Consider the following 26,956-nt stretch of genomic DNA (forward strand, 5'->3'; position numbering starts at 1 on the left):
GCCCGTGCTGTTTGCTGCTCTGGCTTCATTCCCCAAATCTGTTTCTTTTAACTCAATGGGTCGGCAACTGTGCAGTCAAGTCCCAGCCCAACACAAAGCCACCAGATGGGATCAATGGGATCAATGGGATGCAGATGGTCGTACGGACAGAGGCACAGACTGCTGTGTTGAATTGGATTTGTTTTGAGTTTAATTCTAACAGATGTAGATAGATGCCAGACACAGAGAGTATTTGCTTTATTTAATAAAAAACTTTATTTGTAGAAAATATTTTTGCTTAGTTGCTCAGCATATACACCCAATGTTTTAATATATATATTCATTACACTAATAATTAATGTACATTGTTAATTATGTCTAGCTTACATGATAAAAAAGGATGTGCAAAAATATATACAAGGATACAACAGGTGCTTACAGGAAAAGCTATATGTCATGAGTAGAAGCAGCACTGTACAACTTTTCTTTACCCTTTTATAAAGCATCTTCAAAATCAGTTTGGTGGTTCCCTCACTGATCAGTGCCGCTTTCGTTCCCACTGCTCACCCTGAACATCTGTTCTCTGTAACGTCAGTGAGTTGGTTTGATCTCCTCTAAGAAGTGTGTCACTTACTGATAGTAACTGCCTAAATTATCAGAATCAAATCTAGCCAGTTCAAGAGTAATGCTGAACTCTAGATCGTCTAAAAAGACGTCTTAAAGAAGTCTTAAAAAACAGAGTTTATTACCAATAATCAGCGAGGAAACTTTTCAAATATCAAGAATTTTCCACAGTTTGGTGGAATTGTTACAGCAGCAGCTCTTCAGGTTCAGGAAGCCGGGGTGCATGGCCTCAGCTGTGTTTCAGTTCAGTGCGCAGTCAATAGATTGATAGGCTTTGTTTTTTTTTCGACATGAAAATCCCTTAATTGCTCTGACAATCACCCTGTGTGGCTGCAGGGGGCGCTGTTGCTCAGCAAAAGTAACATAGCGTTGCTTTAAATAGTGAAGGTGCTTGTGTCTTGGTCCTCCGAACCAGACTGGGATTGCGTTGGATTGCGAGTGTTGAGTGAGATCTCCACTGCCGGCTCCTCTCTCACGCGTCTTGTGGTTCTCTTAAGCCTCTGTCCGAGGTGCTTGGCGGTCTTGAGCACGTGAACCCTGAAGGAGGAGCCGAGGAAGGCGTAGAGAAGCGGGTTGATGCAGGCGTGGGTCAGTGCCAGGCTCTCTGTCACTTGGAGAGCATGGTCCAGGGCCTTGCTGACATCGCAGTCGGTCACAATGTAGATGACGTCCATCGCCCGGCACAGTTTGACCACGTTGTAGGGCAGCTGGGTGAGCAGGAACACGGCCACCACAGCCAGCAGGACCCGCAGGGTGCGCCACTTCCGGTCCCTGCGCACCCCGGCCGCCCGGCTCAGGATCCTTCCCACCGAGCAGTAGCACACCACCATGACCAAGAAAGGCAGCAAGAATCTAAGTGTCACCTCCAGCAGCTCCAAGGCTGCCTTTGCTGGTCTGCCCATGCCGTGGGGATAGACGGCTGTGCAGGCCATCCGGTTGTGAGAGTGTTTCACTTTGGAGAAGATAAGTTCGGGAAGGCCGAGAAAGCTAGCCACAGCCCACAACCCCAAACACACCAGGAGCCATTGTCTCCTTAGCCGGGCACCTGTCCCAGTCCTGCCTGACGGACTTTGGGTTATAGCGCGGTAGCGATCCACACTGATACACGCCAGCAGCAGCATCCCACAGCTGAAGTTGGCACTGTAGAGGAAGGAGGTGATCTTGCAGGCGGCCGAACCCAACTGCCAGCCATGGACGGCATCAGCCGCCCAGAAGGGGAGGGTGAGGAGGAGCAGCAGGTCGGAAATGGCGAGGTTAAGGATGCACACATCGGTCAGGGTTCGTAGTCGCAGCTTTGATGTGTAGACCACCACGACAAGGGTGTTCCCGGCCAGACCGACCACCAGAGCCAGGGCATAGACGACTGGGAGGTAGTAGCTGGCAAAGGAGCGCACCGTCTCTTTGTCGCAGACACTGTGTTCATAATCGTAGTCATAGGTGTCGTTGAAGCTGGAGTCCTCGTCCTCGTCCTCGTGATAAGAGACATTTTCCATTGTTTTATTTTTTTCTGTACGGGGGAAAAGAAGGCACCTTTTATTTTCAAATTTGAGAACATTTCACTTTGCCCCTTTTTAATTCCTCATGCTGTGATTCACACTATGAAACAAATAATCAACCCATTGTGTTGTGTCACAGAATGAGATCATATCACCGTGAGCTCCTCTGCAGCAGGACAGAGAGGTTGTTTCTGTTTTGTGCATCAGAGGAATCTCTCCTGCGTGGCTTCCCTAATGGCCTAAGCCCTGTGTGTTTGAACTGTGTGTTGGCTTGAATGACCCCAGTGAAAACAGCTCTGAGGGATGACAAGCAGACAAGAGGACTCACCAACCCTCTAATTACCCTTTGTGTTCATTTTGTTGGATTCCGTGATCAATGTCTGCAGCTACAAGCTCCTCTGTTTGAGTGATTATCGGCATTTGGCCCGTAGGAGAGCGTCAAGAGGTCGGGAATGACAGGAGCTATGTGGAAGGAGAGATGAGGACGACACGCGGGTGTAACCAAGGTCTCTCAACAGATTCCAATCCCAGGATGTTGCTTTTTACTGGTGCGGTGTGTGTGTGTGTGTGTGAACAAGTCGACTCTTGTCTATGATCAAAAGAGATAATTCTCTTTGGAAAACAATATATTAAAACCTTGAGGAAACCCCAGAATCCAACTAAATAGAAGTAAATACTTTAGGTCACGAAGATATTACTACTATTCATGTGACATTTGTAGGAAGCTGAAAAATCCAACAGCAAAATTGACTGATGATATAAATCATGGCCAAAAACCAGTGTATTTTGCATCTCACAAACGTTTTGGCAAAACGTGTTAATTACAAAGATGACAGTTTGTCATTTTTATGAAACGTTTCCAGATTCGTTACATAGTGAGTCATTATCTCCCAAATGGGAGGAGCAGGAATTCTGGAACAGATGTTCATGGGAACACAGAAATGTCAAGTATTCTCCTGCTGTCAACAGCTGCTCTTCATATGCAAGAGGAGTAATGGGTTAATATATGTCTCTGTTGCTATGTTTCTGTTATTTGGTCATAACAAATAAAATGAAATATACATATGTAAATTAATAATTAGTTATAAGATTAATGTGATGATAATTGGACAGGTAATCCTATTTTGCAAACAATATAAATGTAAACACACTTTTTACATCGTAATAAAATTAGATTCAGCTTATTTTCTGTATATTATTAGCTGTGACCATTTTTTTTGTATTTTTAGTCATTTTATTTTTACAGTGGAGTTTTAACCCAAAGCAACAGAGACTATAGGGATAATGATTTACTTTGGTTGCTGATCAGAAAACCAAGAGTGAAACTGTGATGAGATAAACACAACCACTCAAAACAAATGCATCAGGCTCAGTTTAGCTTGTTATCATTACCTCACTGTGGTTATAATAACCTCATAAAATATCCTGGACTTTGACTGTTGTTCTAACACCGGAGGGAACCGTTGACTTCACAAGTTACAATACATTTCCATGTAAATGCAGAAATCAAACAACATAGTTAAAACATTCTATTTGTAGACCCCTTGGTAAAGATGGGTAAAGATTGTGGATTCAAGATTTCTGTGCTTTCCTCTAGTCAGAGTTTGACTTGTTTTTGTTATTGAAAACAAAAAGTAATTCAAGAAAACAGGGATAAAGGGAGATGTTCTTACCTCCTGTCAGTTGCTGTGTGAAGTTGATTGTTAGGAATCCGTTTAGTTTTTCAGAATCACAAAGAGTTGTAATGAGTCCTGAGGAGAAAAGCTGTGTTTCCTGCAGGACTGAAGTGACTGATCCCTTTGCCTCTCGGCCCTGTCCCGCCCCCCCTCTGCTGTCGACACGCTCCTCACCACGTAGCTCTGCTCTCTCGCTGGTTCCCACTCGTGATGTCACACTGGGAGTCTCCTGGTCGCCGCAGTTTGTCCCAGTTACTGGACTTATTGTGTGGTTTGCGGGAAAATGTTCCGCTCGGTGTTTACCAGCCTGACTCACATCTGCATCTGACTAAATCACTCTATTTTAGTTTTACCTTGAAATGTTTAAGTATTTTAGTTTTCTTGTTTTTTTGTTCTTTTCAATACAATTTCAGTTTCCTCAGAGAAGGTGCACTTGTCTCTCTGCATGTTTCTGTATAAACGTTAAAATACTTAGATTTAGAACTAGGTGTATAAAACCTTTTAAATAAAAAATAACCTTTTTAGTAAAGTTAAGAGACGTCAGTTTACACGTCATATATCAACATTCCTGACATGAACACTTTCTTACAACTTCAACATCATAAAATCTAAATATTTGGATGTCACGTTCAAAGGAAGATGAATTACTGCTTTTCATTCCGGTGGTGATAAGTCGTGTATGGACACGGCTGTCGAGTCACCTCACCACGGAGTTAACAGGGAACCTAAATTAACAAGGAAAACCAAACAGGCTTTTGTATATGGTGCGTGAACTCTGGGTGGAGATGGGTGTGGAGAAAATGTGGTTTTGCCACAATGAAGGTACCGTAACCCGAACCGCGATCACAGAGAGTTTAAAAAACAACCATCAGTCGGACTGTGTTCTCATGTCTCATGAGCTGTGACTGGAAATAATCAAATGTCTCATCTGTAGCTGTCTGGCGTCCATATGTCCTGTCCTCAGGGGACAGGTGTTTTTCACTTGGGACAGGAATATAAACAGGAAGGCAGATCATTGGTCACCTCAACTGGGCCTTAGGGAACCAAGATCTTTTCTGACTAGACTGTTATTAAAGTTTATTGCATCCATGGGGAGGTTATGTTTTCACCCCTGTCCGTTTGCTTGTTTGTTTGTTTGTAAGCAAGATTACGCAAAAACTACTGGACAGTTTAGAATGAAACATGATGGAAGAATGTTTTGTTCGACATTTTTATTAACTTTCTTGAACATTGTGAGAAATGGCGGATATTTATGAGAATGAGAATGGATGGAAATTTGGTTCAGGATCCAAACACTAATCTGTATCTAGTGAATTTAAATGTGGTGTCACAAGGGGGCTCGGTCTGTAATAATATAACCTGGATATTCATTTCATCACTTTCTCTGCATCTGCTCTGTCTAACATCTTGTCAAGTTGATTAATACTGCGGTGTGTCTGTATGACCTCGCCCTCTAGTGGGAGCTCTGCACAGTGTTTGTACTTTTTTTTAATTATTGTTTTCCAGGTACAACTCATAGTTTCACCTTCTCTCCAACAAAGAAAGTCTCTTAAATGACAAACTGAGAATTACTACGGGTGAAAATATGAACCTGTGGCTGTGATGCCGTCAATCTGTCACGGCCTCTCAGTTTCCGACCGCACACTCCGGTCTCGGGAAGTTTAAGGACAAAATCAAACTGTGAGAAGTTGTTTGTCCCTGTTGTTTGTCGAATCCCAACATCGACGAGACTGAAACACAAATGAACCTCAGTGTTTCTGTCTGTTCCCTGCAGGTGCTGGGAATCCTCAATGCAAAGTGGCCATCGTGATGTGCAGGGGCCCTTCTCCAGATGTTGGCAGCAGGTCAGAGGAGTCGTTCCATGTTTTTTTCCTTCTTCTGGTCTTTGAGACACTTTTTCCCGTCTTCTATTTTTTTTTATGATTTGTTTTCTATTGAATTGTTGCTGTGCTACTTGTTTGTGAAACCTTTGCACTTTTGACCCGTTAAACTCCCTCTGTTATATTACTATTGTAATGGACGTGGACTTTGCTCAGGGACGGAGTGCACTTCCCAGCATGCACTTGCAATTTGAACCACCCTGCCAAATGATTGATGTATCAGGAGGCATTCAATCAAATCTTGTTGATGCTTGTGGCGGACTGATCTTTATCCAAAAGCTCATCAGCGACATGTGTTGAAGATGTTAATAGGGAGTAATTTATTCAACCACACCTACACGTTCAGATACACCCAACCGTTTGGAAAGAGCATGTGAAATAAGTCCGGTTGTAGATTCTCACCATTTATGTGAGCAGCATGAAGTAGTAGAATAGTTATTGAGGAATTTCCAATTTAAATCAAATAGTTAAATGGTGTTCGTTGTCTTTTTGTTACGAATGTGTTTCTCAGGCACGGCCAACACAGCATGATCCTCGTGCCCATGGACACACCCGGTGTAAAACGAGTCCGACCCCTCACCGTGTTCGGACAGGACGGTGGGTTTCACACTGTTTAGTTTGTATTTTTTTTTTACCACACAAACATTCTTCAAACTTTCCTCTTGTCTCTGTGCTCAGATGCCATCCACGGAGGCCACTTCGAAGTGCACTTTGAAAACGTGCGTGTCCCTGCCTGCCACATGATTCTGGGTGAGACCTCACTGCTGCGTGGTTTGTTTCCTTCTCAAGAAGCACACGTCCCTTGTAAAGCTATATATGAAGCCTTATCTTTATTGTGTTTGGTCACAGAGTGATGTTAACGATTATGTTCATGAGGTCACCAGGGCGGAAACATTATCCCTAACATGTCTCTGCTGCCCCCCCCCCCCCCCCCCCCCCCCGTGTTCTCATTCTCAGGAGAAGGGAGGGGGTTTGAAATTGCTCAGGGCCGCCTGGGACCGGGCAGACTGCACCACTGTATGAGAGCGGTCGGCCTGGCAGAGTTTGCTCTGGAGCTGCTCTGCCAGCGAGCGGCCACCAGACAAACGTTTGGAAAGAAGCTGTACCAACATGTAAGGGATCATCCACTCTGAGATTCCTGTGGAAACAGGCCGAGCACTTTCCCACTGATGACCCCTAGTGGTGAAGAGTTTTAGATACAACCTGAGGAACGTGTGTGTTCTCTCTGTGCAGGAAGTCGTTGCTCACTGGATCGCAGAGTGTCGTCTCATGATTGAACAAACACGTCTGCTGACTCTACACGCGGCCCAGGCACTGGATACAGTGGGAAGTCGGGCTGCCCGCAAACAGGTGAGGCTGGTAATCCAAAATCCACATCAGAGAATATATGAAGTCAATTGATTGTTCCCAGAGATTTATACTGTTCAGTCGGATGTGATGTGACTAAATAATGCAATTTTAGTTTCACAATAAGACAGTCAAAATGTTTTCAGATGTTTCGTAGCTGCTCCTTGATTTCCTCTTTCATTTTCTGCCCCTTAGATTGCTATGATCAAGGTGGCAGCAGCCAGAATGGCCTGTAAGGTGGTGGACTGTGCGATCCAGGTTTACGGAGGCGCTGGTGTGTCTGGAGACTTCCCACTGGCACAGATGTGAGTATTTTCTGTTACACAAAGGCCACAATGAATGTTTAAGATCCCGTTCAAGAAAGACAGATATGAGAGATAATCAGAGACCGTAGCGTTAAATGAATTTGACCATAATTAAGAGCTGTCTAAATGTATCCAATACGTTCTAAGATTTATATTTTAGATCCTCAGGAATCTTGAAATGAGAACGAGCATCAAATAAATCTTCCTGATGCTGATATTCTTGCTCAGGTATTCCTACGTGCGGACTCTGCGAATCGCTGACGGACCTGATGAGGTTCATCTCTCCTCCATCGCTCATCTGGAGCTGAGGGATCAGCTGAAGAAGACTCAGGCCAAACTGTGAAGTAATGATCACACCAGCTCGACGGTTGTCAGAACTATTGCGGCCTTTAAAAAAAAGATTCAAATAACTCATGTGAAATATGTAATATAGCCAAAATGCTCTAAATGTAAATTTAAGACACATTTCCTGATGGTCAAAACTTGAAACTTGATTAAAAATGAAACTGTTTATTAGGAATTATTTTTAATGTGAACTACAAAAACAGAAAATGACAGCATTATTGTAAGACTCGTCACACTCGGTATGGGAGTGGTCTACCACATGGATGAATTCCACTGGGAGGTGGATGGGAATCAGGACACACAAGCACAGTATTTTTTTTGTACAATATAAAACAGCAATGGCCCCCATCCATTTGATACACCAGATGGCAACCCATGCAGCAGCCTGCGCTCTTCATTATCTATACATTCACATCTGGGCAGAGATCTTCCGCTGCCAAATCACTCAATCTTTTATACAACACGGCGCAGAGAGGAGGAGGAGAGGTTCCAGAGAGAAAAAGAAAAACTAAAAGACGTCAGTGTTTGCTCTTCTTTGACTTTTTGTGAGACCTGTGAGGAGACCGGGATTTGGAGCGGGACTTCTTGGTTGATTTCTTGGGCGTCTTGGAGCGCGACCGCCGGGATCGTTTCGGTGTGCGCGGTAATGAAGGAGATCTGGTGGGACAAACACAGATACTTCTATTACATCTTAACCCCACAAGCAGCACTGTGATTACTGTTTAAAGTCAGGTACAAACCAGGATTAAGCTTTAAAATATGACAGCGTTAAGGCCACTCAAAGGAGATTGAGAATAAACCCAAAATATTAAGAGAATCTGAGTGAAAATGAGGATGTGGATGTTATATTTTAAAACAAGTTAATAACTTAAAATTCAATATCATTGTGCAAGAAACTGTTACATCTGCATGAAACAGTTTCTCAAGAAATAATTTGATTGGTTCAAGAATTTGGATCCTATTCCAATAAAACTCTCTTCTTAAAGTTACAACTTTATTCTCAATCTCACACTTTGTTTGTCCTCAACATGGCCCTGATGATAAGCTGTCGTAGTAATGTTGGATTTCTTCTCTTACCTCTTGGAGGACTTTTTGCTGCTGGTTCGGGGGGAGTCTTTATGGGTGGAGCGGGAGGTTGTGTCTTTAGAGAACGAGCGGTCGGAACGTTCGGATCTTTCCGAGCGAGGCGAGGAGGAGCGCCCCCGTCTGCTGCTGCTCCGGGTCGGGCTGGGGGAGCCACTGTGGCGCCGCTTCCTGTCAACCACAGAGGACGTATGTCTGTCAGATAGGGACCAATCCAAAGATTTAATGAAGCGCAGATTAAAATAAAAGAACAACTTTACCGGTGGATGAAGCTGAAACTACTTTGCACTAAACAACTCTCACCTCTCTTTCCTGGTTGGCGTGTCTTCCTTCTCTTTTTCCTTCTTCAAGTCTTTCAACCGAGCATCGGCTTTCTCCTTCTCTTTCTTCTCCCGCTCTTTTTCCCGCTCAAGTTTCTCCTTTTCTTTTTCCTTTAGTAAAGACAAACAATATATTAACCTCATTTTAGATATGATTTTCTGTATTAAGTATCCTCTCTGGTTACATTAGCAGGGTTTATTTAAGTACCTTTTGTAGAAGTTTCTCCCTGTAATGCTCCACCTGCTCCTGGATACTCTGACCAGACTTCTTCGGCCTTTTCCCGAACTCCAGTTCATCCTGGAACTTCACAACTTTAACCTTGATAAAACCACAATAACAAGAAAATGGTCAAAACTATTCCTTGTGAATACAAAACACAGAATATGTGTTGTCAGACGTATGGAGGTTTGCAGGGGTTGTAACGTACCTCGATCTCTCTGAGCTTGGTGCGTTTCTCCTCATTCATTTCAGATATCTTGGTCTTAGTGTCTGAATCATCTCTCGTGGGATTGGAGAAGCTCTGATGTTCGTCTGAGCGAGGGCTCCGCACGTCCTCATCACTGTCCTCCTCATTTCTTCTGAGTTGAAAACAATTTATCAGGGTTATGGTCACATGAGCGCACCAAAGGAAATGGAGTGTGACTGAACAGATCGTTATCTGCAAAGTGCACAAACACGACTCACTTTTTTGTTTGCTCTGGCTGCTCCAGCGCCTCCCATTTGGAGGTCGTCACAGCTGGGTAGGAGAAGAGAGGCGATTAGGAAAAAGCACCGTGGTAAATACAGCTTCACATGCATGACAATCATTCCACCCAGACAATAGAATTTAGGTGCAACGTATTCTTACATTACAGCTGAATAATTTGCCACCTAAAGGTCTCACCTTGAGATGATAGCTCCGACTCGTCCACTGCCTCCCATTTAGAAGGAGCTACCTTGAAGGCTGCTTCTTTACACTGATCGACTACAAAACCAAGAAAAGAAACTCGTCACTGTCACAGTTCATGAGGTGCAAACGATACAAAGCTTTAAACTGAGATCCTCAACACCACCAATATAAAAACGTTTTCAAGCAGCCACTCACAAGGTATTCCATCTATGTCTTCTTCCATGGGTTTGATAGGAACTCCATCCAGGTCATCCAGGGGGGCTCCATCAATAGGTGCCCCGTCAATGGCCCCTCCGTCAATTGGCACTCCGTCCACATCCTCCAGTGGACTCCCATCTACATACTCGCCTATCGGAGCCCCATCGATGTCCTCAGGTGGCTCCACCTGGGACAGAGAAGACTTTTAGATTTTTTTTTGGTACTTGATGGGATTGTTTTTTATTAAGCATTGCAGCTCTGAATTATATTGCGACATATCGTACCTCCACAATGACACAAGGAGGTTCCTTCTCTACCGTGAGATTAACTAGACCCAGAAAGATGTTCTGCAGCTTGATGAGGAACGGGTCGGGATACACGGCCCAGTCCTCCCAGGCCCGGAAACACGACATTACCCGTTGCTGCAAAAGAGAAGGAAACAAGACAAAGATGATTGAGTAACCAGCGTCTCTAATTATGTAAATTATCCAACATGGTAAGTTTACTGAAGAAGATGTGAATGACGTTTTGTACCTTAAAGTTCTCGCTCTGAAGGTGGCCCTGTATTGATTTGTATGTCGAATTGAGGTCTGAGAAAATCTGAGAGAGTTTTGTCTCAAAACTGTTGAGAGAAGGGAAAGAACGTCGTTTATGAATTGGAAACGACTCTTGACTTAAATACCTAAATGTTAAGATACATTTAAATTAAGAACATGTATTAAACAACTTACTATTTTCTGTAGTATGAGGCATTGGCTACTTTGGCAGAAGAGTTATACAGCACATCAGAAACAAGATATAACCTTGCAATCTGAAATGTTAAAGAGAAAAATACAAATGAATTTAATACCAAAACATTTTAAGCAACAGTCTTCCACAGTATTTGACATTCACTGAAGATATTGGCCTTTCTTTGCACCAGAGCTCTGTGTTGGGACTTGCCTTCTTGGGAAGAGGGGTCTTGAGGATGGAGAGAGACTCTGTGACACACTCCACGATCTCCTCAGCAGCTTCAGCGCGATTGAGACAAAACAGCATGGCCTCTGCGATGTCTCCTCTCCTTGGAGTCATAGCACGGAGCATCTCCTCTAGTTTGTCCCGCTCGCTGCAGAGACGGATGACAAGTGATCAGATACAGCAGATTCAACCACAACAGTCAAATAAAATACGAGAACGCAGTTTCACTTATATATAACATTATGCGTATTACTCTTCTTTCAAGCTGCCTTTCCTGACACCGTCCTCATCATCCTCTTCTTCCTCCCCATCATCGTAAGGACCATGGAGGTATGGATTAAGAGGAGGTGGATGCCAGAAAGAGCCATTTTTAAACATCCTGAAGTCATCTGTTCGCCATTTGGCTGGTGCTTCACCCTGAAAGCCACATTTTACAGTAAATATCAAAATACAAACCTGCAGGACTATGTTGTTCTTCCATCTGTGCTGCACTGACATTTTGTGCTGAACTGAAACAATCATTTAACATAGAAATCAAACCTGTAGTATGGAGTACAGCTTCCATCTGTAGTACACGTGTGCCGGGCTCTGGTTCTCGAAAAGGAACCTGGAGGAATAATAAAGTAAAGGCATCATAACTCTGCACTTTAACGGCTATAACGATAATCAATACATTCCTCATGTGCAGTTTCCCTTACCTGTACATGGCATTGTTGATTTCTCTGTTCATGATCATGGCTTCAAACATTGGGCCTTCACGCACCACAAACTCGATCATTCGGTGGATGAGAGAGAGCAAATTCCTACAAGAAAAACACAGTTAAAGCAAACAGATTCAGACTGGACTGACTGGTGACCACAAAAAAAAGCCTGCCTGTCAAAGATTAATTTATGCTCGGTGGATTGACACTCAAAACAGTCTTATCTAAGACATGATGCCTGTTCCATAATAAACTGCTGCAGGATGTAGCTGCTGCTGTCAAGTACAGTTGGTTTACAGTGCAAGACCAGGGGGATTCTTGCTATTACATAAAATATGTGCCAAATACACAACAATTACTTATAACATATATTAATACACAGACGACTGTCAGAGTGTCATCTTACCGGGCATAAATTAAGTGCAATTAAGCCTCTGGGCCAATGTACAACAAAACTTATAAAATTACAACTAATGACAGAAAATCTTTAACATCAACAAATCAGGTGACAGAATATTTGTCTAACTTGTGTATGAACTGAAGTTCATGTCTGTGCTCTTTAAGGCCACAGTGCACTGCCCGGACGCTTACAGATCTAAATTTCAACTGAATGGGGAACGAATGAAGCTGATGAACTTGCGCGAGACACTGACAAGACACGGTTAAAACGTCTTGTCAATTAAATGCCTTTCACTTCCGACTCATCTCCAGACTAATGTAAAATAGCCCTATAGGACTGTTGGCCTCAACAGGCTTAACATGTTATCTACTGGTGCAGTTGGTATTGCCTGGATACAGTGCAAATGGGATCACTATAGTTCTGATGTGGAAATTTGTGCTGCAGGCTGCATATAATTAGCCTAAAGTGGCCAACGAGACAAAGGGTGTCTTTCATTTGACAACACAGATCACATTTACTTGTATTGGAGCCGATCGTACCAATGGCAGGGTAAACTCAGTATACTTTCCCAATCCATCCCATGATGCTTTTCAGGTCCCTCGCTGCCGCAGACAGTTCAACTTGTGCTGCTCACCAAGGCCAATGTCAAAGGTCATAGAGAAACTAATGCTGGCAAGGTTTGGATTGGTTGGCAGGGGCCAGATTTACTGAGCTCCTGATAGGGTGACAGAGGCCAAGGGGGCAGACGGTCTGATTGAGCAATGGTCAGAGAGCAGGTTTAACACAGCTACAGGTCTAGCGTCAGAAGGCTATGTATGTGGCAGACACCATGTCACTAAAGTAGAGCAACACAAGTAAATGTTGATGTAAGGGGTGGAGCTGTGATGGACGAGAGTCGGGATCTTTCTCTTAACAGCATATTAAGTACGCTCTTTAATGATGTGTAGCTATATATTTTTAAGGGAATCATGAATGATGGTGATGGTGGTGAAAGAGCGAAAATACACAACAAACCTTTCAGTCAGTATTATTCTAAATGCTATTATGAAGACGATGTACAAATGCCTCAACCATTGCTCAGCCACACTGACCTGCCCCCTGTAGCATGCAGTGATCAACTGATCAAACGTTTGGCTTCATAATGGGATATTTGTTTGGTCTAAGTTTGTTAACCAATTTAAAAAAAGAAAAACATGTACCTTTCTGTTGGGATAACCACTTTGACTATGGCTTGCGACAGAGTCTGTATATGAAGTCACATCAGATAATAAACATAGAATGTGAGTATTGTTATAAAGGCAACAGGTGAAAAATATAAAAAATGCATTTAAAAGTGCAAAACGACATGAACTTTCCTTTTCTGCTGTCAGTTTTACTAAAGGCCAAACACCTGCGACACTTCTCTAACCATAAACACCTCTCTATATCACTTTTCCACACACTAACATTTCATCATATGCACACTTTGAATATATAGTGCAGCTAATTCTGTTTGGTGAACAAGACATAAATCTATCACTAACAGAAACTAATACCTGTACTGACTGCTCAGAATAAAAGGCTAAACTCCTCCCTGCAGAATTATGAAACACTGCTCTAACCCCTGAGAAACCCCTAGGCTGACATGCTAAGTTACCTTCTCAAACTCCTCCTTGTTTTTGGGTGGAGGAAGTATGGTAGCACTGGGGTTCTTTAACCTCTCCCGGGGCTGTGCGTTGAAGGGAAGGCCGGAGGGAGGTGGTGGGAGTGTGTGCTCCATCATGGAAGGAGGGATGTAAATCGGATGGGGTGGAATGGGAACACCTTTGCCCCACCCTAATTTCATCTCAAAGTTCATTATCATCTTTCCTGTAATTGCAGTGAAAAGACATGTCAGGGGGGGGCTGGAGAGAACACGGGTAGGTAATCTAATTGTTAACTATAAAAAGAACTACAGCTCTATACCGTTGAGGTTCTTGAGTGCTCGCTCAGCATCCCTCCTGTTCATGAAGGCCACAAAGCCACAGTTCCTCTCCCGAGCCCTTTCTTCGTCCGTCCTCGGCCACATGATCTTCACACTGGCCAGCGGGCCATATCTGCCAAACTCTTGACACAGCATCTCCTCATTCATCTACAAAACATTAACCATACACAGAGGAAATTAGAACATCTCAAATGGACACTTGGTAAATGAATAGGTTCAAATCAGTGCACATCTCTCTTTATATCTCTGACTACAAATTTACCTGTGGATTGATGTTTCCAAGATACAAGTTGGTAGTGGACGGGTCTCCGACGTCGTGGGAACCTGGCGCACAATCATCCAGAACTGTAGAGAGAGACAAGAAAGAAGAATTTCCTACCGCTGTCGGACAGGACAAAAAGGTTTCTTAGCAAGATATTCACAGCCACTGTATTAAGTCAAAATTACCACTGGACGGACGGTTTCTTCTTGAAGAACCATCCGCTAAAAGAAGCAGAAAAGCAGTATAAATTTTGTTTCAGGGCAAGGGTAGATCAAGGGGAACGGGGGAGTATAAGTAGGGTGAGCAGGAAAGGGCCATTGCAGGCCGAGTTAGTGTAGCGGCTACAGTTATGCAGATTATAAACACTTACATGAGCGTCTTCCTTCAGCGCCCGCGAGAGGCTCGAAGCGGCTCACACGCCCCTTCAGCTTGTGTCTTTCGTCCCTTTCCTCTTGTATTCTGCAGGAATGACACAATATAGTTTAGATTTGATCGAAATGTATTGATCCAAACATCGGGGAAATTCACTTGTGACAGAGGCAGGCCGGTCAGAATGAGGTAGACAAGCGAATAAGGAAAGCGTTTAATTACTTTTTCCTGCACCATAACAACAGAGAAACACTAGTCCCTGCCACCTTAATAGAATTGAAATTACAAAAGATTAAATTCAGTTTATAAAATAAAAGCTTACTGCTTCAGTTCTTCTTTGAAAAGTTCCAAGTTGCTCTTCTTCTTCTCCTTTTCAGTACTCTTCTTTACAGGCTGTAACACAAACGTGGAAATATTATCAGCACAGTAACAACAAGGAATAACTTGTTACATCCATAACAAGAGAGACTATGATAGCACTTACAGTTCTTTTGTCTACTGATACAAACTGGGTTGGGGTATCCAAGGGCAAGAAGCTTTTTGGTTGAGCGTCAAAACGAGACTTGGGCTTGTATAACTTCCCTTTCTTCTCATCAGTATCTTCTTCTTCTGCAAGGACAGAGTGGTATTTTTTGTCAATTCCACTCCAAATAATTGTGTAATGTTATCCATACTGGATTAATTGTCGTACCTTTCGTTGCATTTGCAATACCACCGCGGACAAAGGCCTTGACTTTGCCGTCCCCTCCTTCAAAAGCAGCAAGAAACTCCTCGTAAATCTCCGCAGCTTGCATCTCATCCTTCTGAAAACAGAAACCAGTGTTACAAATATACATTGTTCAAATATTTAGAAGCATCTGACGTATTTCATACGATCACAGGTAATAAAGACCACATTCTCAAAAAGACTTACCTTCTTCTTTAATTCATCCTGCTCCTTCTTGCTCAGCGTCCTCTTGGCCACTGCCATCTTGCCGATGCTGAAGGACTTCAGTTTGCTCTCGAGCAGCGCCTGCACATGTAAACAAAGTGCAGTTGACCTCCAAGTAACGTTTCATGGTGGACTCCCGGCAGAAATGTGATTGGTTCGTGCCACACATCCACGCAATTACAAAATGGCCACTACCCCCCCACAGTTGTTGGAAATCAATACAATGAATCAGGTGGCTTAGGTGACAGCGATGACAGGTTGTAAGTTGCGCGGGTGATCTGTCACCGCCGAGCGACCGAGAGTACGACAAAGTGGACGACTCACGTCCGCTCGGTTGTGTGGTCGCACAACATTTGACGGACATTCTCGAGGGTCGTGTTTACGGAGGATTTCTAAACACGTAACGTGGGAGTGGCGACAGACGAGCCCAATTAGCCAGAGGCCCGACAGGTCGCTGTCTGTAGCTGTAGCGACACCGACCGAACACGTCGGGCGGCGGACAACTATAACAAGGAGCTACAGGCTGAAGGCCCGGGTTCACAGACCTTCATTTAAATGTCTCTCAATTTAAACACGCATCCACTTCACTTTCTTCTGGTGTTTATCCGCGACGACAACAAGCATTTTACGGCACCGGCGGTGTTTAGTTCTGGTCTAACTAGCCCCCGAATGGCCCTGCTTAAAAAACCTTAGCTTAGCTACATTAGCCAGTGTGGCCGTGGGAGCTAGCGGTTAGCGTTAGCTCGTCGCTAACAACGCTGCGCACATTCTCACCCGTCTTCTCTTGTGTGTAACAAATAAATGAACGGTCGAGGTTGTTCCCGCACACCAGTGTTTATGCAGTTTTTCGCTGCGGTGAATAAAAACCTAGCTGACGCTAGTGCAAACGGTGAATTTACCTTAGCGCTAGCTTTCTGAGAGCCGCCAGGCGTTCGGTCCGCCATCTTTTGTGGAACTGGAGCGAAATCGATCGTCGATTAGAAGAAACGGGGGAATGTGACACTGCAGGCGTCGCAGTGGATCACCGAGCCAACGATGGCATAACTTATTTCCTCCTAATTTCAATGGTGAATAACTTTACACACAAATAAATTTGTTTATTTTTTGTGTGGATTTTCTCTATTATTTTATTCCCATGGATTTTTTTGTAAAGTGCTATATTATTATTAGTATAAAAATGACCATACGTCAGTTCGTATTCACTGGGGAACACCTACCATTCATTTCACACCAGCTAACCACAGCTAGATCCACAAAATGAAAGTCGAAATATAAAATTATCTACTTAGTAGACTGATTGATATGCATTTGAAAATTTGCTTTTCTTTATCCAGAGTCTTGGTATGGCTGGTTGCAATCATTTTAGACTCAGGGTTGGTTGAAATGGTCAGAGACAAGAGAAAATGACGTATATAAATATATTGAAACAGACTGACAGATTGTCACAGTGGAGTTGTAGCTGACTGAATAGCTACACAATTATATAGCCAATAATATTACTGGTTAATAAAGTTTACAATGAGCTAGAATGAAATGTGTCTTAAGAAGCACCCCTGACTGTGTATAGTTTTGTATTGTATTTGACTTTTTTGAATAGTAAGCTCTTTCTAGCTTGCTTATATTTAACTGTAAGTACTGAACAGCTGAGCTGGTCTCTTGTCCAACACTATTCATCGTACCGTTGACCCTGTGATAACTTGCACATGACAAACACAACTTGAGCTGTTCCCTTTCCCAGCAGGTGGCGCCCTCGGCCTCCACCGCTCTCCAGCAGCCCCCCACGGCCTCTTGTCACCGGTGCACTCCATACAGCATAACAGCCTGCAGCTATCCAAACACACATATTTTAAATCATGTGTAGTCAGCTGGGGTATGGATTCACATTCCTCCACGGGAACAGACCACAGCTGTCCTCTGTCCCTCCACATCTGGCCACTGCGTCCTGTCTGCGCACTGCAGACACTTTGCACGAGCTGCTTATGAAGTCTGTGCCACACGCAGGGTAGACATGGCACCCTGTTGGACCGGAATGCCAAAGTTCAGTCATGGCTTCTTCAAGTCAAGTTAATTCATGCCATCGTGGCCAGGTGATCCAAGAAAGTAATTCAGGACCCTTCAGCCTCCAAGCGTTTTATTTTTTGGGGGGGGTATGCCTCATCCTGTGCTCCCTCCCTCCCTCTCCCTCTCCCTCCCTCCCTACCTCCCTACCTCCTTCCAACCACGCAGAACAAACGCTATATTCATCTGCTCCAGCTCCCAGTCCCTGAAACTCCCCGCCGGACCTCCTGGCTGCAGGAGCACTCAGCAGCACAATGCCAGTCGTGCCACGGGGCGAAAACAGGCGAGCAGCGGCAGGCGCCTGCTCCGCGAAGCCAACCATGTGGAGAACGTGCAGCGGGTTTTGCGCATGGAGTCTCCTGCTCCTGACACAGGTCTGTGCGCAGTCCCAGCGGAGGTACATCTTTTTTAATTTACACCCTTTTTTCCAATTGTTGTTATTATTCATGTCAGTGCGCCAGGTGTCGTGGGTCCTCCTGTGTGTGGAGAAGCTGGAGTTAGATTGAGAGGAATATTCTGCAGTGTTGCCTGGACTGACGCATGGTGCATTGGCGGAGGAATTAAATCAATCACAGTCCATCCTTGATATTTCATATTTATACATGTTTACTGTTTTAAAAACACATTTGGGAAATGGAAAACACTCTTTTTTTCTCCATTCCTCCCACAGACCAATCTTCACGTGCGGAGGAAACGTCACTGGGGACTCTGGAGTGATTGGGAGCCAGGGGTACCCAGGAGTTTACCCCCCTAACACCAAGTGTGTGTGGAGAATCACAGTGAGTGCACTTTCACCTGTCTTATATATCACAGAAAATGACAACGATAAAAGTGATTGTTGGATTGTTGATTGACACCAGGCTTTTCTCAAACCCTGTCACATTCACCAAACCCCCAACTTCCTTCTAAAAATACTCAGCCACAGTTTGTTTTTAATAATGGATCAGGTTTAATCATGTGTAAATCATTGTTGTACACGATTTAAGTAACAACACCCAAATATCTTCTGGAAGGTGTTTACCTGCAGTTTAATTTGATCACTGAACAACTTTTAGCACTAGTGTGGAAGGTGTTCCCTCACTCCTCTCTCCATGCTCTCTGTGATTTCCCAACCAGGTCCCTGAGGGCAAGGTGGTGGTCCTGTCCTTCCGCTTCATCGACCTGGAGAGTGACAACCTGTGCCGCTACGACTACGTGGATGTTTACAGCGGGCATCCCAGCGGCCAGAGGCTCGGCCGCTTCTGTGGGACCTTCAAGCCAGGCGCCCTGGTCTCGGCGGGCAACAAGATGCTCCTGCAGATGGTGTCTGATGCCAACACGGCCGGCAGCGGCTTCCTGGCTGTTTTCTCTGCCGCACATCCGCATGAGAGAGGTAGGCAAACGTGGGAGAAGCAGGAAGAGTGCTCTTGGCATGAGAGTAGCTCAAGGGTGTGAGACGGAGCCACGTGGGATTTAGTGTCGGTCATGACTTTACCCCCATAAAGGGATTTAAAAGTGGCCTGGGAGTGTGTGTGTGTTTGAGCTGAGTGGTCTCGGTTTATAGAGCAAATTAACAAGGTTGTTGCCTGATTGAGGTCAGTGCATAGTATCTAGCTCCAATTGTTCCAATACAGTTTTTCCCTTGTCTATTGCATAAACCCAGTACCGGTGCATTTAAAAAAGATTGATCTGATTTATCGTAATGTAACATTTGTTAGCTACTAACCCTGTATGTTGTGTGGCCTTGCTCAGAATCTACCCTTTGAAAAATGAATATATATAAAGAATGAATGCCATATAACTTATTTCATTATATAATGCGATATAGTGACACAAATAAATAAATCTATAGGAATGCATAACACCCCTCGAAACAAGAGTCTTGCATATGGAACAGGTCTCCACTTACTTGTTGGATTTTCCAGACAGGATTTTTGAAAAGATTAGTTTTAACCGGGGGAAAATAACTACTAACTACTAACTACTAACTACTGACTGCTGACTGCTGACTACTGACTTCTGACTACTGACTACTGACTACTCACTACTTACTCCTTACTACTGACTACTTACTCCTTACTACTGACTACTGACTACTGAATACTTACTACGACGTGGTATCGGATCATATAGATTTGCTACCAAAAAAGTTCCGGCAGCATCGGTGGTATTTCAGATGCTGCTGTCGGGGTTTGGAACCTCTCTAATGATTTCACTGAATGAAATGTACCCCCTCAAGTGAAGCTGAGCTATTTCATAAATCCGTGAGTCACTTTCTAGACATGCACAGAAAAAGTGAAACAAAAGAGACTAAAGTTTTTCTTTTTCGATCTCACCATTGACCCTTGGGTTTTTCTTCGGTCTGAGACAAAGCTACTAGGTTCACTATTCCTTATGTGGACAGAAAGAGAGAAAAACACTTCTCACAGTCTGATGTGGAATTTCTCACAGATTTTTTTTGTTGCTGGAGCGCTTCAGTGTTTCTCTCAGGTCAGACGAATCACAGAGTTGAATGAGATGTTTCCTCTCGGCAGATTTTTCTGGAATTCTAATGGCTGGGTCCCTGTAACCAGGCATTATTAACCAGCCTGTCCGGATCTGTCACAATGGATTTAACAGACAAGTTGTTGCTCTTCTGTCTCTGAGCAATGTCAAAGCAGCACAGGATAACACATCATCTGTTTGTAACTGGTCTATTTCTGGGAAAGTACGAGATTATACTTTTTAAGACATGTTTGAAAGGAAACATCAACTAAATTGTATGTTACAGAGAAATCATGCCCTGAGAGATTCTCCTCTCTGACAGTGTACACAGTGCATGTGGTTATCGCACTGAACTCTGATAGCCCTGGAAACATTTCGTCTTTTTTTAACCTGCACTCTTTGCAGGAGTGACTTGGTTTTTCCGGTGTTCGTAATAACAAAGAAGGCAAAGAGTGCGCCCTTTTTAAACCAGACTTCACGAACATGCGGTTTGCTCACTGGATTGCAAAGTCATTTCCTCCAAGCAACAGGAATGAGAAATTGCCAAGTAATCGTCCAATCACAACCCTGATGATGATGATCCAAGATTTAACATCCGTCATTACTCTGCAGGGGAACAGTACTGTGGAGGCAGACTGGATAAACCTTCTGGGTCTTTCAAAACGCCCAACTGGCCTGAGAAGGACTACCCAGCGGGAGTCACCTGCTCCTGGCACTTAGTGGCACCAAAGAACCAGGTCTGTATCTTTACGACTATTACCTCCGTCTAGAAATGTATGTTTGTTTGTTTGTTTGTTAGCAGTATTACGGATGACCACAAAACTTGGTGAAAGGATGCAGTCAAGGTCACGGAAGAACCTGTTATATCACCGACATCCAGGGAATAATTAAAGCATCTGAATAAATCAGGCCTATTCAGGTGACTGATATCTATGATTGTGTGAAATTTGGTGCCTGATTAAATTTAAAGAGATTGTTGGGCCTTGGCAGCGATGTGTGCTCTACTGTGACTAGATTTATCTTAATTTTTCAAAGTAAAGGGAGATATGATATCTAAATGTCAAGTGTAAAAGTTCAGTTTAAGTTGTGGTATTCAATTTTGCAAGAGAAAAGTTTTCCAGTTGAACGAGGCATGTAGAAATGGAGCAACACACATGCATAATACATTACCCAGAGCTCAGCGTTGAAAGGGTTGTAGACTACGGCATCCCACACATGCTGAGTAGCCTTTAATCAAATGCCGTGGTCTGATGATGGGCTGTGTTACAAGCCTCTGGTGGTTGAAAGAGGATTTTTACTTGTAATGCGTCTCTTGCTGCAGATTATCGAAGTCAAGTTTGAGAAGTTTGATGTGGAAAGAGACAACTACTGCCGCTACGACCACGTCTCCATTTTCAACGGGGCAGAAATCAACGACGCCAAGAGGATCGGCAAATACTGTGGAGACAGCCCCCCGGCGTAGGTGACCCGGCCATGCCGAGGATTTTATCTTCACCGTCCTACGATCTCATCTCGAGTTTGACCCTCAGTCCGGTCGTCTGGTTGTGTTTCCCTGCAGCCCGGTGTTCTCCGAGGGGAACCAGCTCCTGATCCAGTTCCTGTCGGATCTCAGTCTAACCGCAGACGGCTTCATCGGACACTACAAGTTCAGACCAAAGAAGTTCTCCACCACCATGGCACCAGCCACCACCACCACGCAGCCCGCCACCACCAGGCCCATACGTAGGTAGCCACTTTCATCCAATAAGAACCTCTAGGGGATTTCTAACATCTGGTTATTAGTAGATGAAGCTATGTGACGATAATGTCTGTGCTCTGCTGGAGTTTATCTTATGTTTTAAATACAGGAGGGCTGGTCTGTAATCTGTTTCTGATAGCAGATCTGGGCAAGACTCACAATAAGTGACTTGTACTTAAGTAAAAATAGAACATAATTGCAATTAACTCCTTCAATGCTCTTTTATACTGCTTTTAATATTGAAATCTGAATCAGACCTTGCTTTTCCTAAATCTGAATACAGCTTACATAAGTACAATATTCACGTTAACATGAAATTGTTAAATAGTGATAAAACAAACTGGATTTCTGCTATGATCCTTTAGTTGTGCTGCATCATTCTCCTCCGTGCAAACACACTGTACATCCCAATATAGACTCAGCAAACGACAGCACGTGTTCAAACACACTGAGTCCATCTACAGTGTGGTTGTGTGTCTGCACCCACAATCCCGGCTCATTTTCCGACTCGCATCCACACACGCTGTTGTTCTTTCCCTCGCTCCAGCCAGGGCACTTTGGCACCTCCCTGCACGTGAGGCCGCTCTCTGGTTGGCTCATCTCTAAAAAACAGATGTTGTCTGTGTCTCGCTATTTTACAAACTCTACAACGTCTCCGAGGCCGGGACTGTTAATAAACCCACTGTAGAAAAAAAGATGCAACCGTAGCTTACACATGGTTTCAGTGGAAGGTACGATTAGAGAGATTGAATTTGTGTGTGTGTGTGTGTGTGTGTGTGTCTGTGTGTGTCTCTCCGCAGCCCTGAAGTACTCCGTCGCCCTGTGCCAGCAGAAATGCAAGAGACGGGGAACACTTGAGACTAATTACTGCTCCAGCAATTTTGGTAAGAACATCACAGCTTATTGCAAAATAATTTGAACTGCAGAGAAAGTCACTGATACACGCTCCGGAGCTTCTCCCTGATTATTGAACACATGCTCTGATCTCACACAGTCTGACCCTGAGCCGTGCAGCCACCCCCCCGGTTTGACGTCAGCAGAACCCACATTAGCACCAGATCCCCCCCAACAAGCCGTTTACAGTCCTGATCGTGTCACTATCTTTGCACCTCTTGTTTTCCCTCCGCCGCACATCTCAAAGACTTCCTTGATAGCCCGCCAGGAAGTGAGGGAGTGTGTACAGTAGGACACAGTTGCCTCCAGTGTAAACACACACACACAAACACTCTCTCAGCCTCTGACTGTGGGCAAACTGTTGATAAATGACCGTGTTGATTCGGGCTCGGCCTCCGTTTGCTAATCTCGCGCTCTCTGATGTTTTCCTCCCGGAGATGTTTACCACATGCGTTAGGCTGGCGTTCCAAAGAGCTCCGCCTGGATTTGCATCACGGGCCAAGGAAAGGAAAGGCAATGTGGAATTCTCTTTTTTTTTAAAGTAGCTTGTGTGATGTGGTGGCGTCATCGGCACACAATGTTACTTCACATTTCAGTATCGAGAGCTGAAAATAGTTTATCTAATCCAAAGTGGAGTTTGCAAGTCCTCCCGGCGTCTCTGGCTTGGTACCACAATTCAAAGACATGCAGATCAGGGACAGGTTTATTAGAGAGTCTTAGTTCTGTTAATGTGATTGTGAATAGTTGTTGGTTTCTATGTGTTGCTCCTGCGATACATTGGCGATCTGTCCAGTCAGTCATAACTTCAGTTTTGCTGAATCTAATAGTGTGATATATGTTGAATTGTCCAAAGCAGTTCACTGGTTGTATGTAGGAACGAGCAACAGCTTAAAAAAGACATAATGAAACAGGCAGATCTCTGAACAGTCTCATCTCTGATAGGAAATGAAACTGACCATGAGGTCCAGGCACATTGCTACCATCCGTGTACAGAATCCAGTTCATGCTGAATCAGATCAGATTCCTCCTGGCTCTGCTACCTCCACTAAAGGTCCGGTCTCCGCCGTGGTCAGCAAGTTCAAACAATCAAACTGTATTGTTTTGTACTTTCAGGAGACCCCGTCACTCTGAACAGGAAATAACTGAAAACGTATCCCTTCACTTTTTTACCGCACAGAGCAGACACAGGGAGAACTGTCGGTTCAAGTCTCCATGCCGATCGATTAAGCTGTGAAACCATTTCTTAAATTCCAACTTTTTGAAATCTCCTTGTTTTACTTTTTGTATGGCTCCATGCCGGGAACAACATGTTTGCGGGTTGTGCGTCCATCAGTCCCAATTTTGTGAACTCGATATCTTGAGAATTCATGGAGGGAATTTCCTTGAAGTTTGGTTCAAACACTCCAACTCACGAATGAACTGATTGGATTTGGAGGTGGTTAAAGGGCTGTGACCTCACAAAGCACCTTTATTTTGCCTTGTGAACATGATATCTCAGGCACGCCTCCAGGGAAGCCTTTCAAATTTAGTACAAACATTCACTCTGACTTACTGATTTTGAAGGTCAAAGGTCACTGGGACCTTACAGAACACATTTCTTTGTGTTTGTCTGAACGCAACATGTCAGGAACACCTCGAGAGAATGTCTTCAAAGTTTGTACAAGTGTTAACTTGCACTCAAAGATGAACGGATATGATTTTGGTGGTCAAAGGTTAAGGCGACCTCACAACACTTCACTATTTGAAGAATCCTTTTCCCACCTTGCCCGGTTGTCACTTGGACTCAAAGATGAACTGATTTCAAAGGTCAAAGGTCACAGTGACTTAAAATGACACTACGCTCGACGATTAGAAGTCACACATTTAACTTTGGTTTCATCACAGGCCACATTCTTCACGCTCTCACCTTAAGTCTTACATCTAAAGAGTCTCAGTAGATGGAAATATCAATGTTTTCTGTAGTGGGTTTTTGAGAAGAGGCTGTTCGCTCATGGGTTAAATGAAGGAGCCATAAAAAGGTCATAAAAGGAGCGATGAAAGCCTGGGAGCAAACTGTGGAGAGGCAATGCACTTAATTCACTTTGACATCTTTTACTAACAGGCGGCACTTCAAAGTTGAGAATTAATGCACAGTATGATGAAGTAGCAGATGCCCTGTTACACCTGTGTGGATGTTAAATTATACTATTTGAATTTCAGTCTCTTTTCTCTGATGTTGAAACAATATTTTCAATTCTAAACCTTTCACACATTTCCAAATTCACATGTGCACAGTGTATTTACACGTTAACCTTAATACTTCTGTGTCTTTTTATTTTTCCTCACCTTCTTGTTTGACAGTAATAACCGGCACTGTTATTACGGCGGTGATGAGAGAAGGAAGCATGTACGCCACCGTCTCCATCATCAACGTGTACAAAGAAGGCAGCCTGGCCATCCAGCAGGCAGGAAAGACCATGAGCACCAAGATCATTATCCTGTGCAAGAAGTGCCCATTTGTCAGAAGAGGTAAGTGCTGGTGAAATTAAATTGGCCCAGTGCTCTTGAGAATGTGCCCCCTGATGTATGAAACCACTGCTGCAGAAAAACTGGTCGTTATCTAAATGATGAAAATCCCTGTGCGCTTCCTGGTTTGGCTGTTTTGAATAACCCACGGCTCTGAGTTTGCCTCCTCTGCTGTGCCGTCACACTCGGCAGATAGCGCTCGCCCCCAAAGTGTGTGGTGAGCAGAAGAACTCACTGTCGATGACGCATCCTATATGTTTATATGTACGCATAGAAACATATAGTATACACGTGCCGCGTGGAGATTCTGATGTTTGGCCTCCCTGAATGTCTCTGCCGTTCCCGCCACTGCATTCAGGTTTGTTTTGTGTGACCTCACTAGGCTTGAACTACGTCTTCATGGGCCAGGTGGACGAGGACGGCCGCGGGAAGATCGCCCCGCAGCACTTCGTCATGGCGTTCAAGACGAAGAACCAGAAGGTGCTCAACGTTCTGAAGAACAAGCACTGCTGAGCTGCGAGTGGCTCGGAGGATCTCCACTGGACCGGTTGTGTGCCCGGGGCTCAGCCGTGGATGGAAACGATTATTAAGCAAACAACAATAATCCGTCTCAACAACACAAACACAGGCCACAAAAAAACTACACTGAATCTGGATGCAGAGCTGCCGGCACAAAAAGTAGACGGGAGCTCAGATTTGTCTATTTCTTAATTTTGCTGCGGTTTTGGAATAAACAAGAAAACATTAAGAACTTTCTCAATTTAAGAAACATCAGTTTGTCTCATTTGCAAGTTCAGCAAATTTGGTAATCAGCTCCAATCTATTTGCTGCCTGTTCATACTCTGCATAGTCACATTCCTGTCATACACTGCAGCCAGGATCCCAGAATAGGGTTTATAGCAATTCACAGACTCATGTTTATCTATCAGATTATTTAAAATGTTCTGAACTAGTATGATGGCTCCATTAAGTTCAAATCAATTCATAATTATTTTTTTTTCTTTTCAGGCTGTAGTGTGTTCTTGATTAAACAACAATACCTGGCTTAATAATAAGCCTGACTTGTATCCAAAGGTGATTCATTGCAGCTGATTGTTGTCCGTTCAATAGCGGTGTTCATTTTTAATGGGGGGGGGGGGGTAGGAAGTTTAAAATGTGGTGATTTAAGTGCAATATTTAATATATACCTGATTCATTAAAAATTAATTTGATTTTCATGCCGGTTTGATGTGAAACAAGAAACTTTTTAGCTAAAACTCTTTCCTTTAGTTTGTTTACAGATGCAAAGCTCCACCATTAGCACACATCACATACTCAGCTGTCATCGTTTTTTTAAAGGAAGAGGTATGAAATGAGAAATATTTTCATATGAAAAAGTCTGTGAATATTATTTATATTTTGTTGTTCTCATTTGCCCAAATAAAACTCCTGAAACGTTCGACTTTGCTTTGCAGTTTTTTGTGCGAGAGACGGAGATCGATCCAGACAAATATAATCTGCAAAGCCTGGGAATGGATCAGGCGCTAGTAATGTGACTCTCACGTGGAGCGGACCGTTGGACAGTTTGCTGAA

At 43.8% G+C, this 26,956-nt stretch overlaps 4 protein-coding genes across 10 annotated transcripts in view; 2 read left to right on the plus strand and 2 right to left on the minus strand.

The window, feature by feature from the left end:
- LOC133932386 (nephrocystin-3-like) overlaps positions 1-7,818 on the plus strand; it is a 27,654-nt gene extending 19,836 nt beyond the window's left edge. For both annotated transcript variants that reach the window (XM_062379052.1, XM_062379051.1), the window contains 7 exons: positions 5,550-5,619; positions 6,167-6,252; positions 6,334-6,405; positions 6,613-6,767; positions 6,889-7,005; positions 7,198-7,307; positions 7,536-7,818. In XM_062379052.1, the coding sequence (XP_062235036.1) occupies positions 5,550-5,619; positions 6,167-6,252; positions 6,334-6,405; positions 6,613-6,767; positions 6,889-7,005; positions 7,198-7,307; positions 7,536-7,650 (725 nt within the window). In that variant the 3' untranslated portion in view covers positions 7,651-7,818. The remainder of the gene's footprint in view (positions 1-5,549; positions 5,620-6,166; positions 6,253-6,333; positions 6,406-6,612; positions 6,768-6,888; positions 7,006-7,197; positions 7,308-7,535) is intronic.
- ackr4b (atypical chemokine receptor 4b) lies at positions 77-3,890 on the minus strand. The gene is made up of 2 exons (XM_062379056.1): positions 3,773-3,890; positions 77-2,110 (listed from the first exon to the last, which is right to left on the minus strand). The coding sequence occupies exon 2, from the start codon at positions 2,094-2,096 to the stop codon at positions 978-980; it is 1,119 nt and encodes a 372-aa protein (XP_062235040.1). The 5' UTR covers positions 2,097-2,110; positions 3,773-3,890; the 3' UTR covers positions 77-977.
- Positions 7,802-16,686, minus strand: u2surp (U2 snRNP-associated SURP domain containing). 6 transcript variants are annotated; one of them, XM_062379048.1, is made up of 26 exons: positions 16,626-16,686; positions 15,709-15,807; positions 15,487-15,598; positions 15,280-15,404; positions 15,118-15,188; positions 14,797-14,885; positions 14,612-14,647; positions 14,427-14,509; positions 14,146-14,311; positions 13,838-14,049; positions 13,401-13,444; positions 11,799-11,903; positions 11,641-11,707; positions 11,354-11,517; positions 11,086-11,248; positions 10,875-10,954; positions 10,678-10,765; positions 10,428-10,565; positions 10,141-10,330; positions 9,940-10,020; positions 9,741-9,792; positions 9,484-9,631; positions 9,264-9,374; positions 9,039-9,166; positions 8,730-8,906; positions 7,802-8,309 (listed from the first exon to the last, which is right to left on the minus strand). In XM_062379048.1, exons 1-26 carry the CDS (start codon positions 16,668-16,670, stop codon positions 8,171-8,173), a joined length of 2,913 nt encoding a protein of 970 aa, XP_062235032.1. In that variant the 5' UTR covers positions 16,671-16,686; the 3' UTR covers positions 7,802-8,170. The 6 variants fall into 6 exon arrangements, with proteins under 6 accessions (XP_062235032.1, XP_062235030.1, XP_062235031.1 ...); XM_062379046.1 differs by having other exon boundaries at positions 8,730-8,930; XM_062379047.1 differs by having other exon boundaries at positions 9,484-9,634.
- Positions 16,687-17,890: 1,204 nt separating this feature from the next.
- pcolce2b (procollagen C-endopeptidase enhancer 2b) lies at positions 17,891-26,822 on the plus strand. The gene is made up of 9 exons (XM_062379053.1): positions 17,891-18,181; positions 18,455-18,563; positions 18,901-19,156; positions 20,860-20,984; positions 21,569-21,705; positions 21,806-21,969; positions 22,786-22,869; positions 25,220-25,387; positions 25,767-26,822. The coding sequence occupies exons 1-9, from the start codon at positions 18,039-18,041 to the stop codon at positions 25,895-25,897; spliced, it is 1,317 nt and encodes a 438-aa protein (XP_062235037.1). The 5' UTR covers positions 17,891-18,038; the 3' UTR covers positions 25,898-26,822.
- The last annotated feature ends 134 nt before the right edge of the window (positions 26,823-26,956 follow it).

This window comes from Platichthys flesus, chromosome 21 (genome assembly GCF_949316205.1).
Source record: "Platichthys flesus chromosome 21, fPlaFle2.1, whole genome shotgun sequence".
In the NCBI taxonomy this organism is placed as follows: Eukaryota; Metazoa; Chordata; class Actinopteri; order Pleuronectiformes; family Pleuronectidae; genus Platichthys; species Platichthys flesus.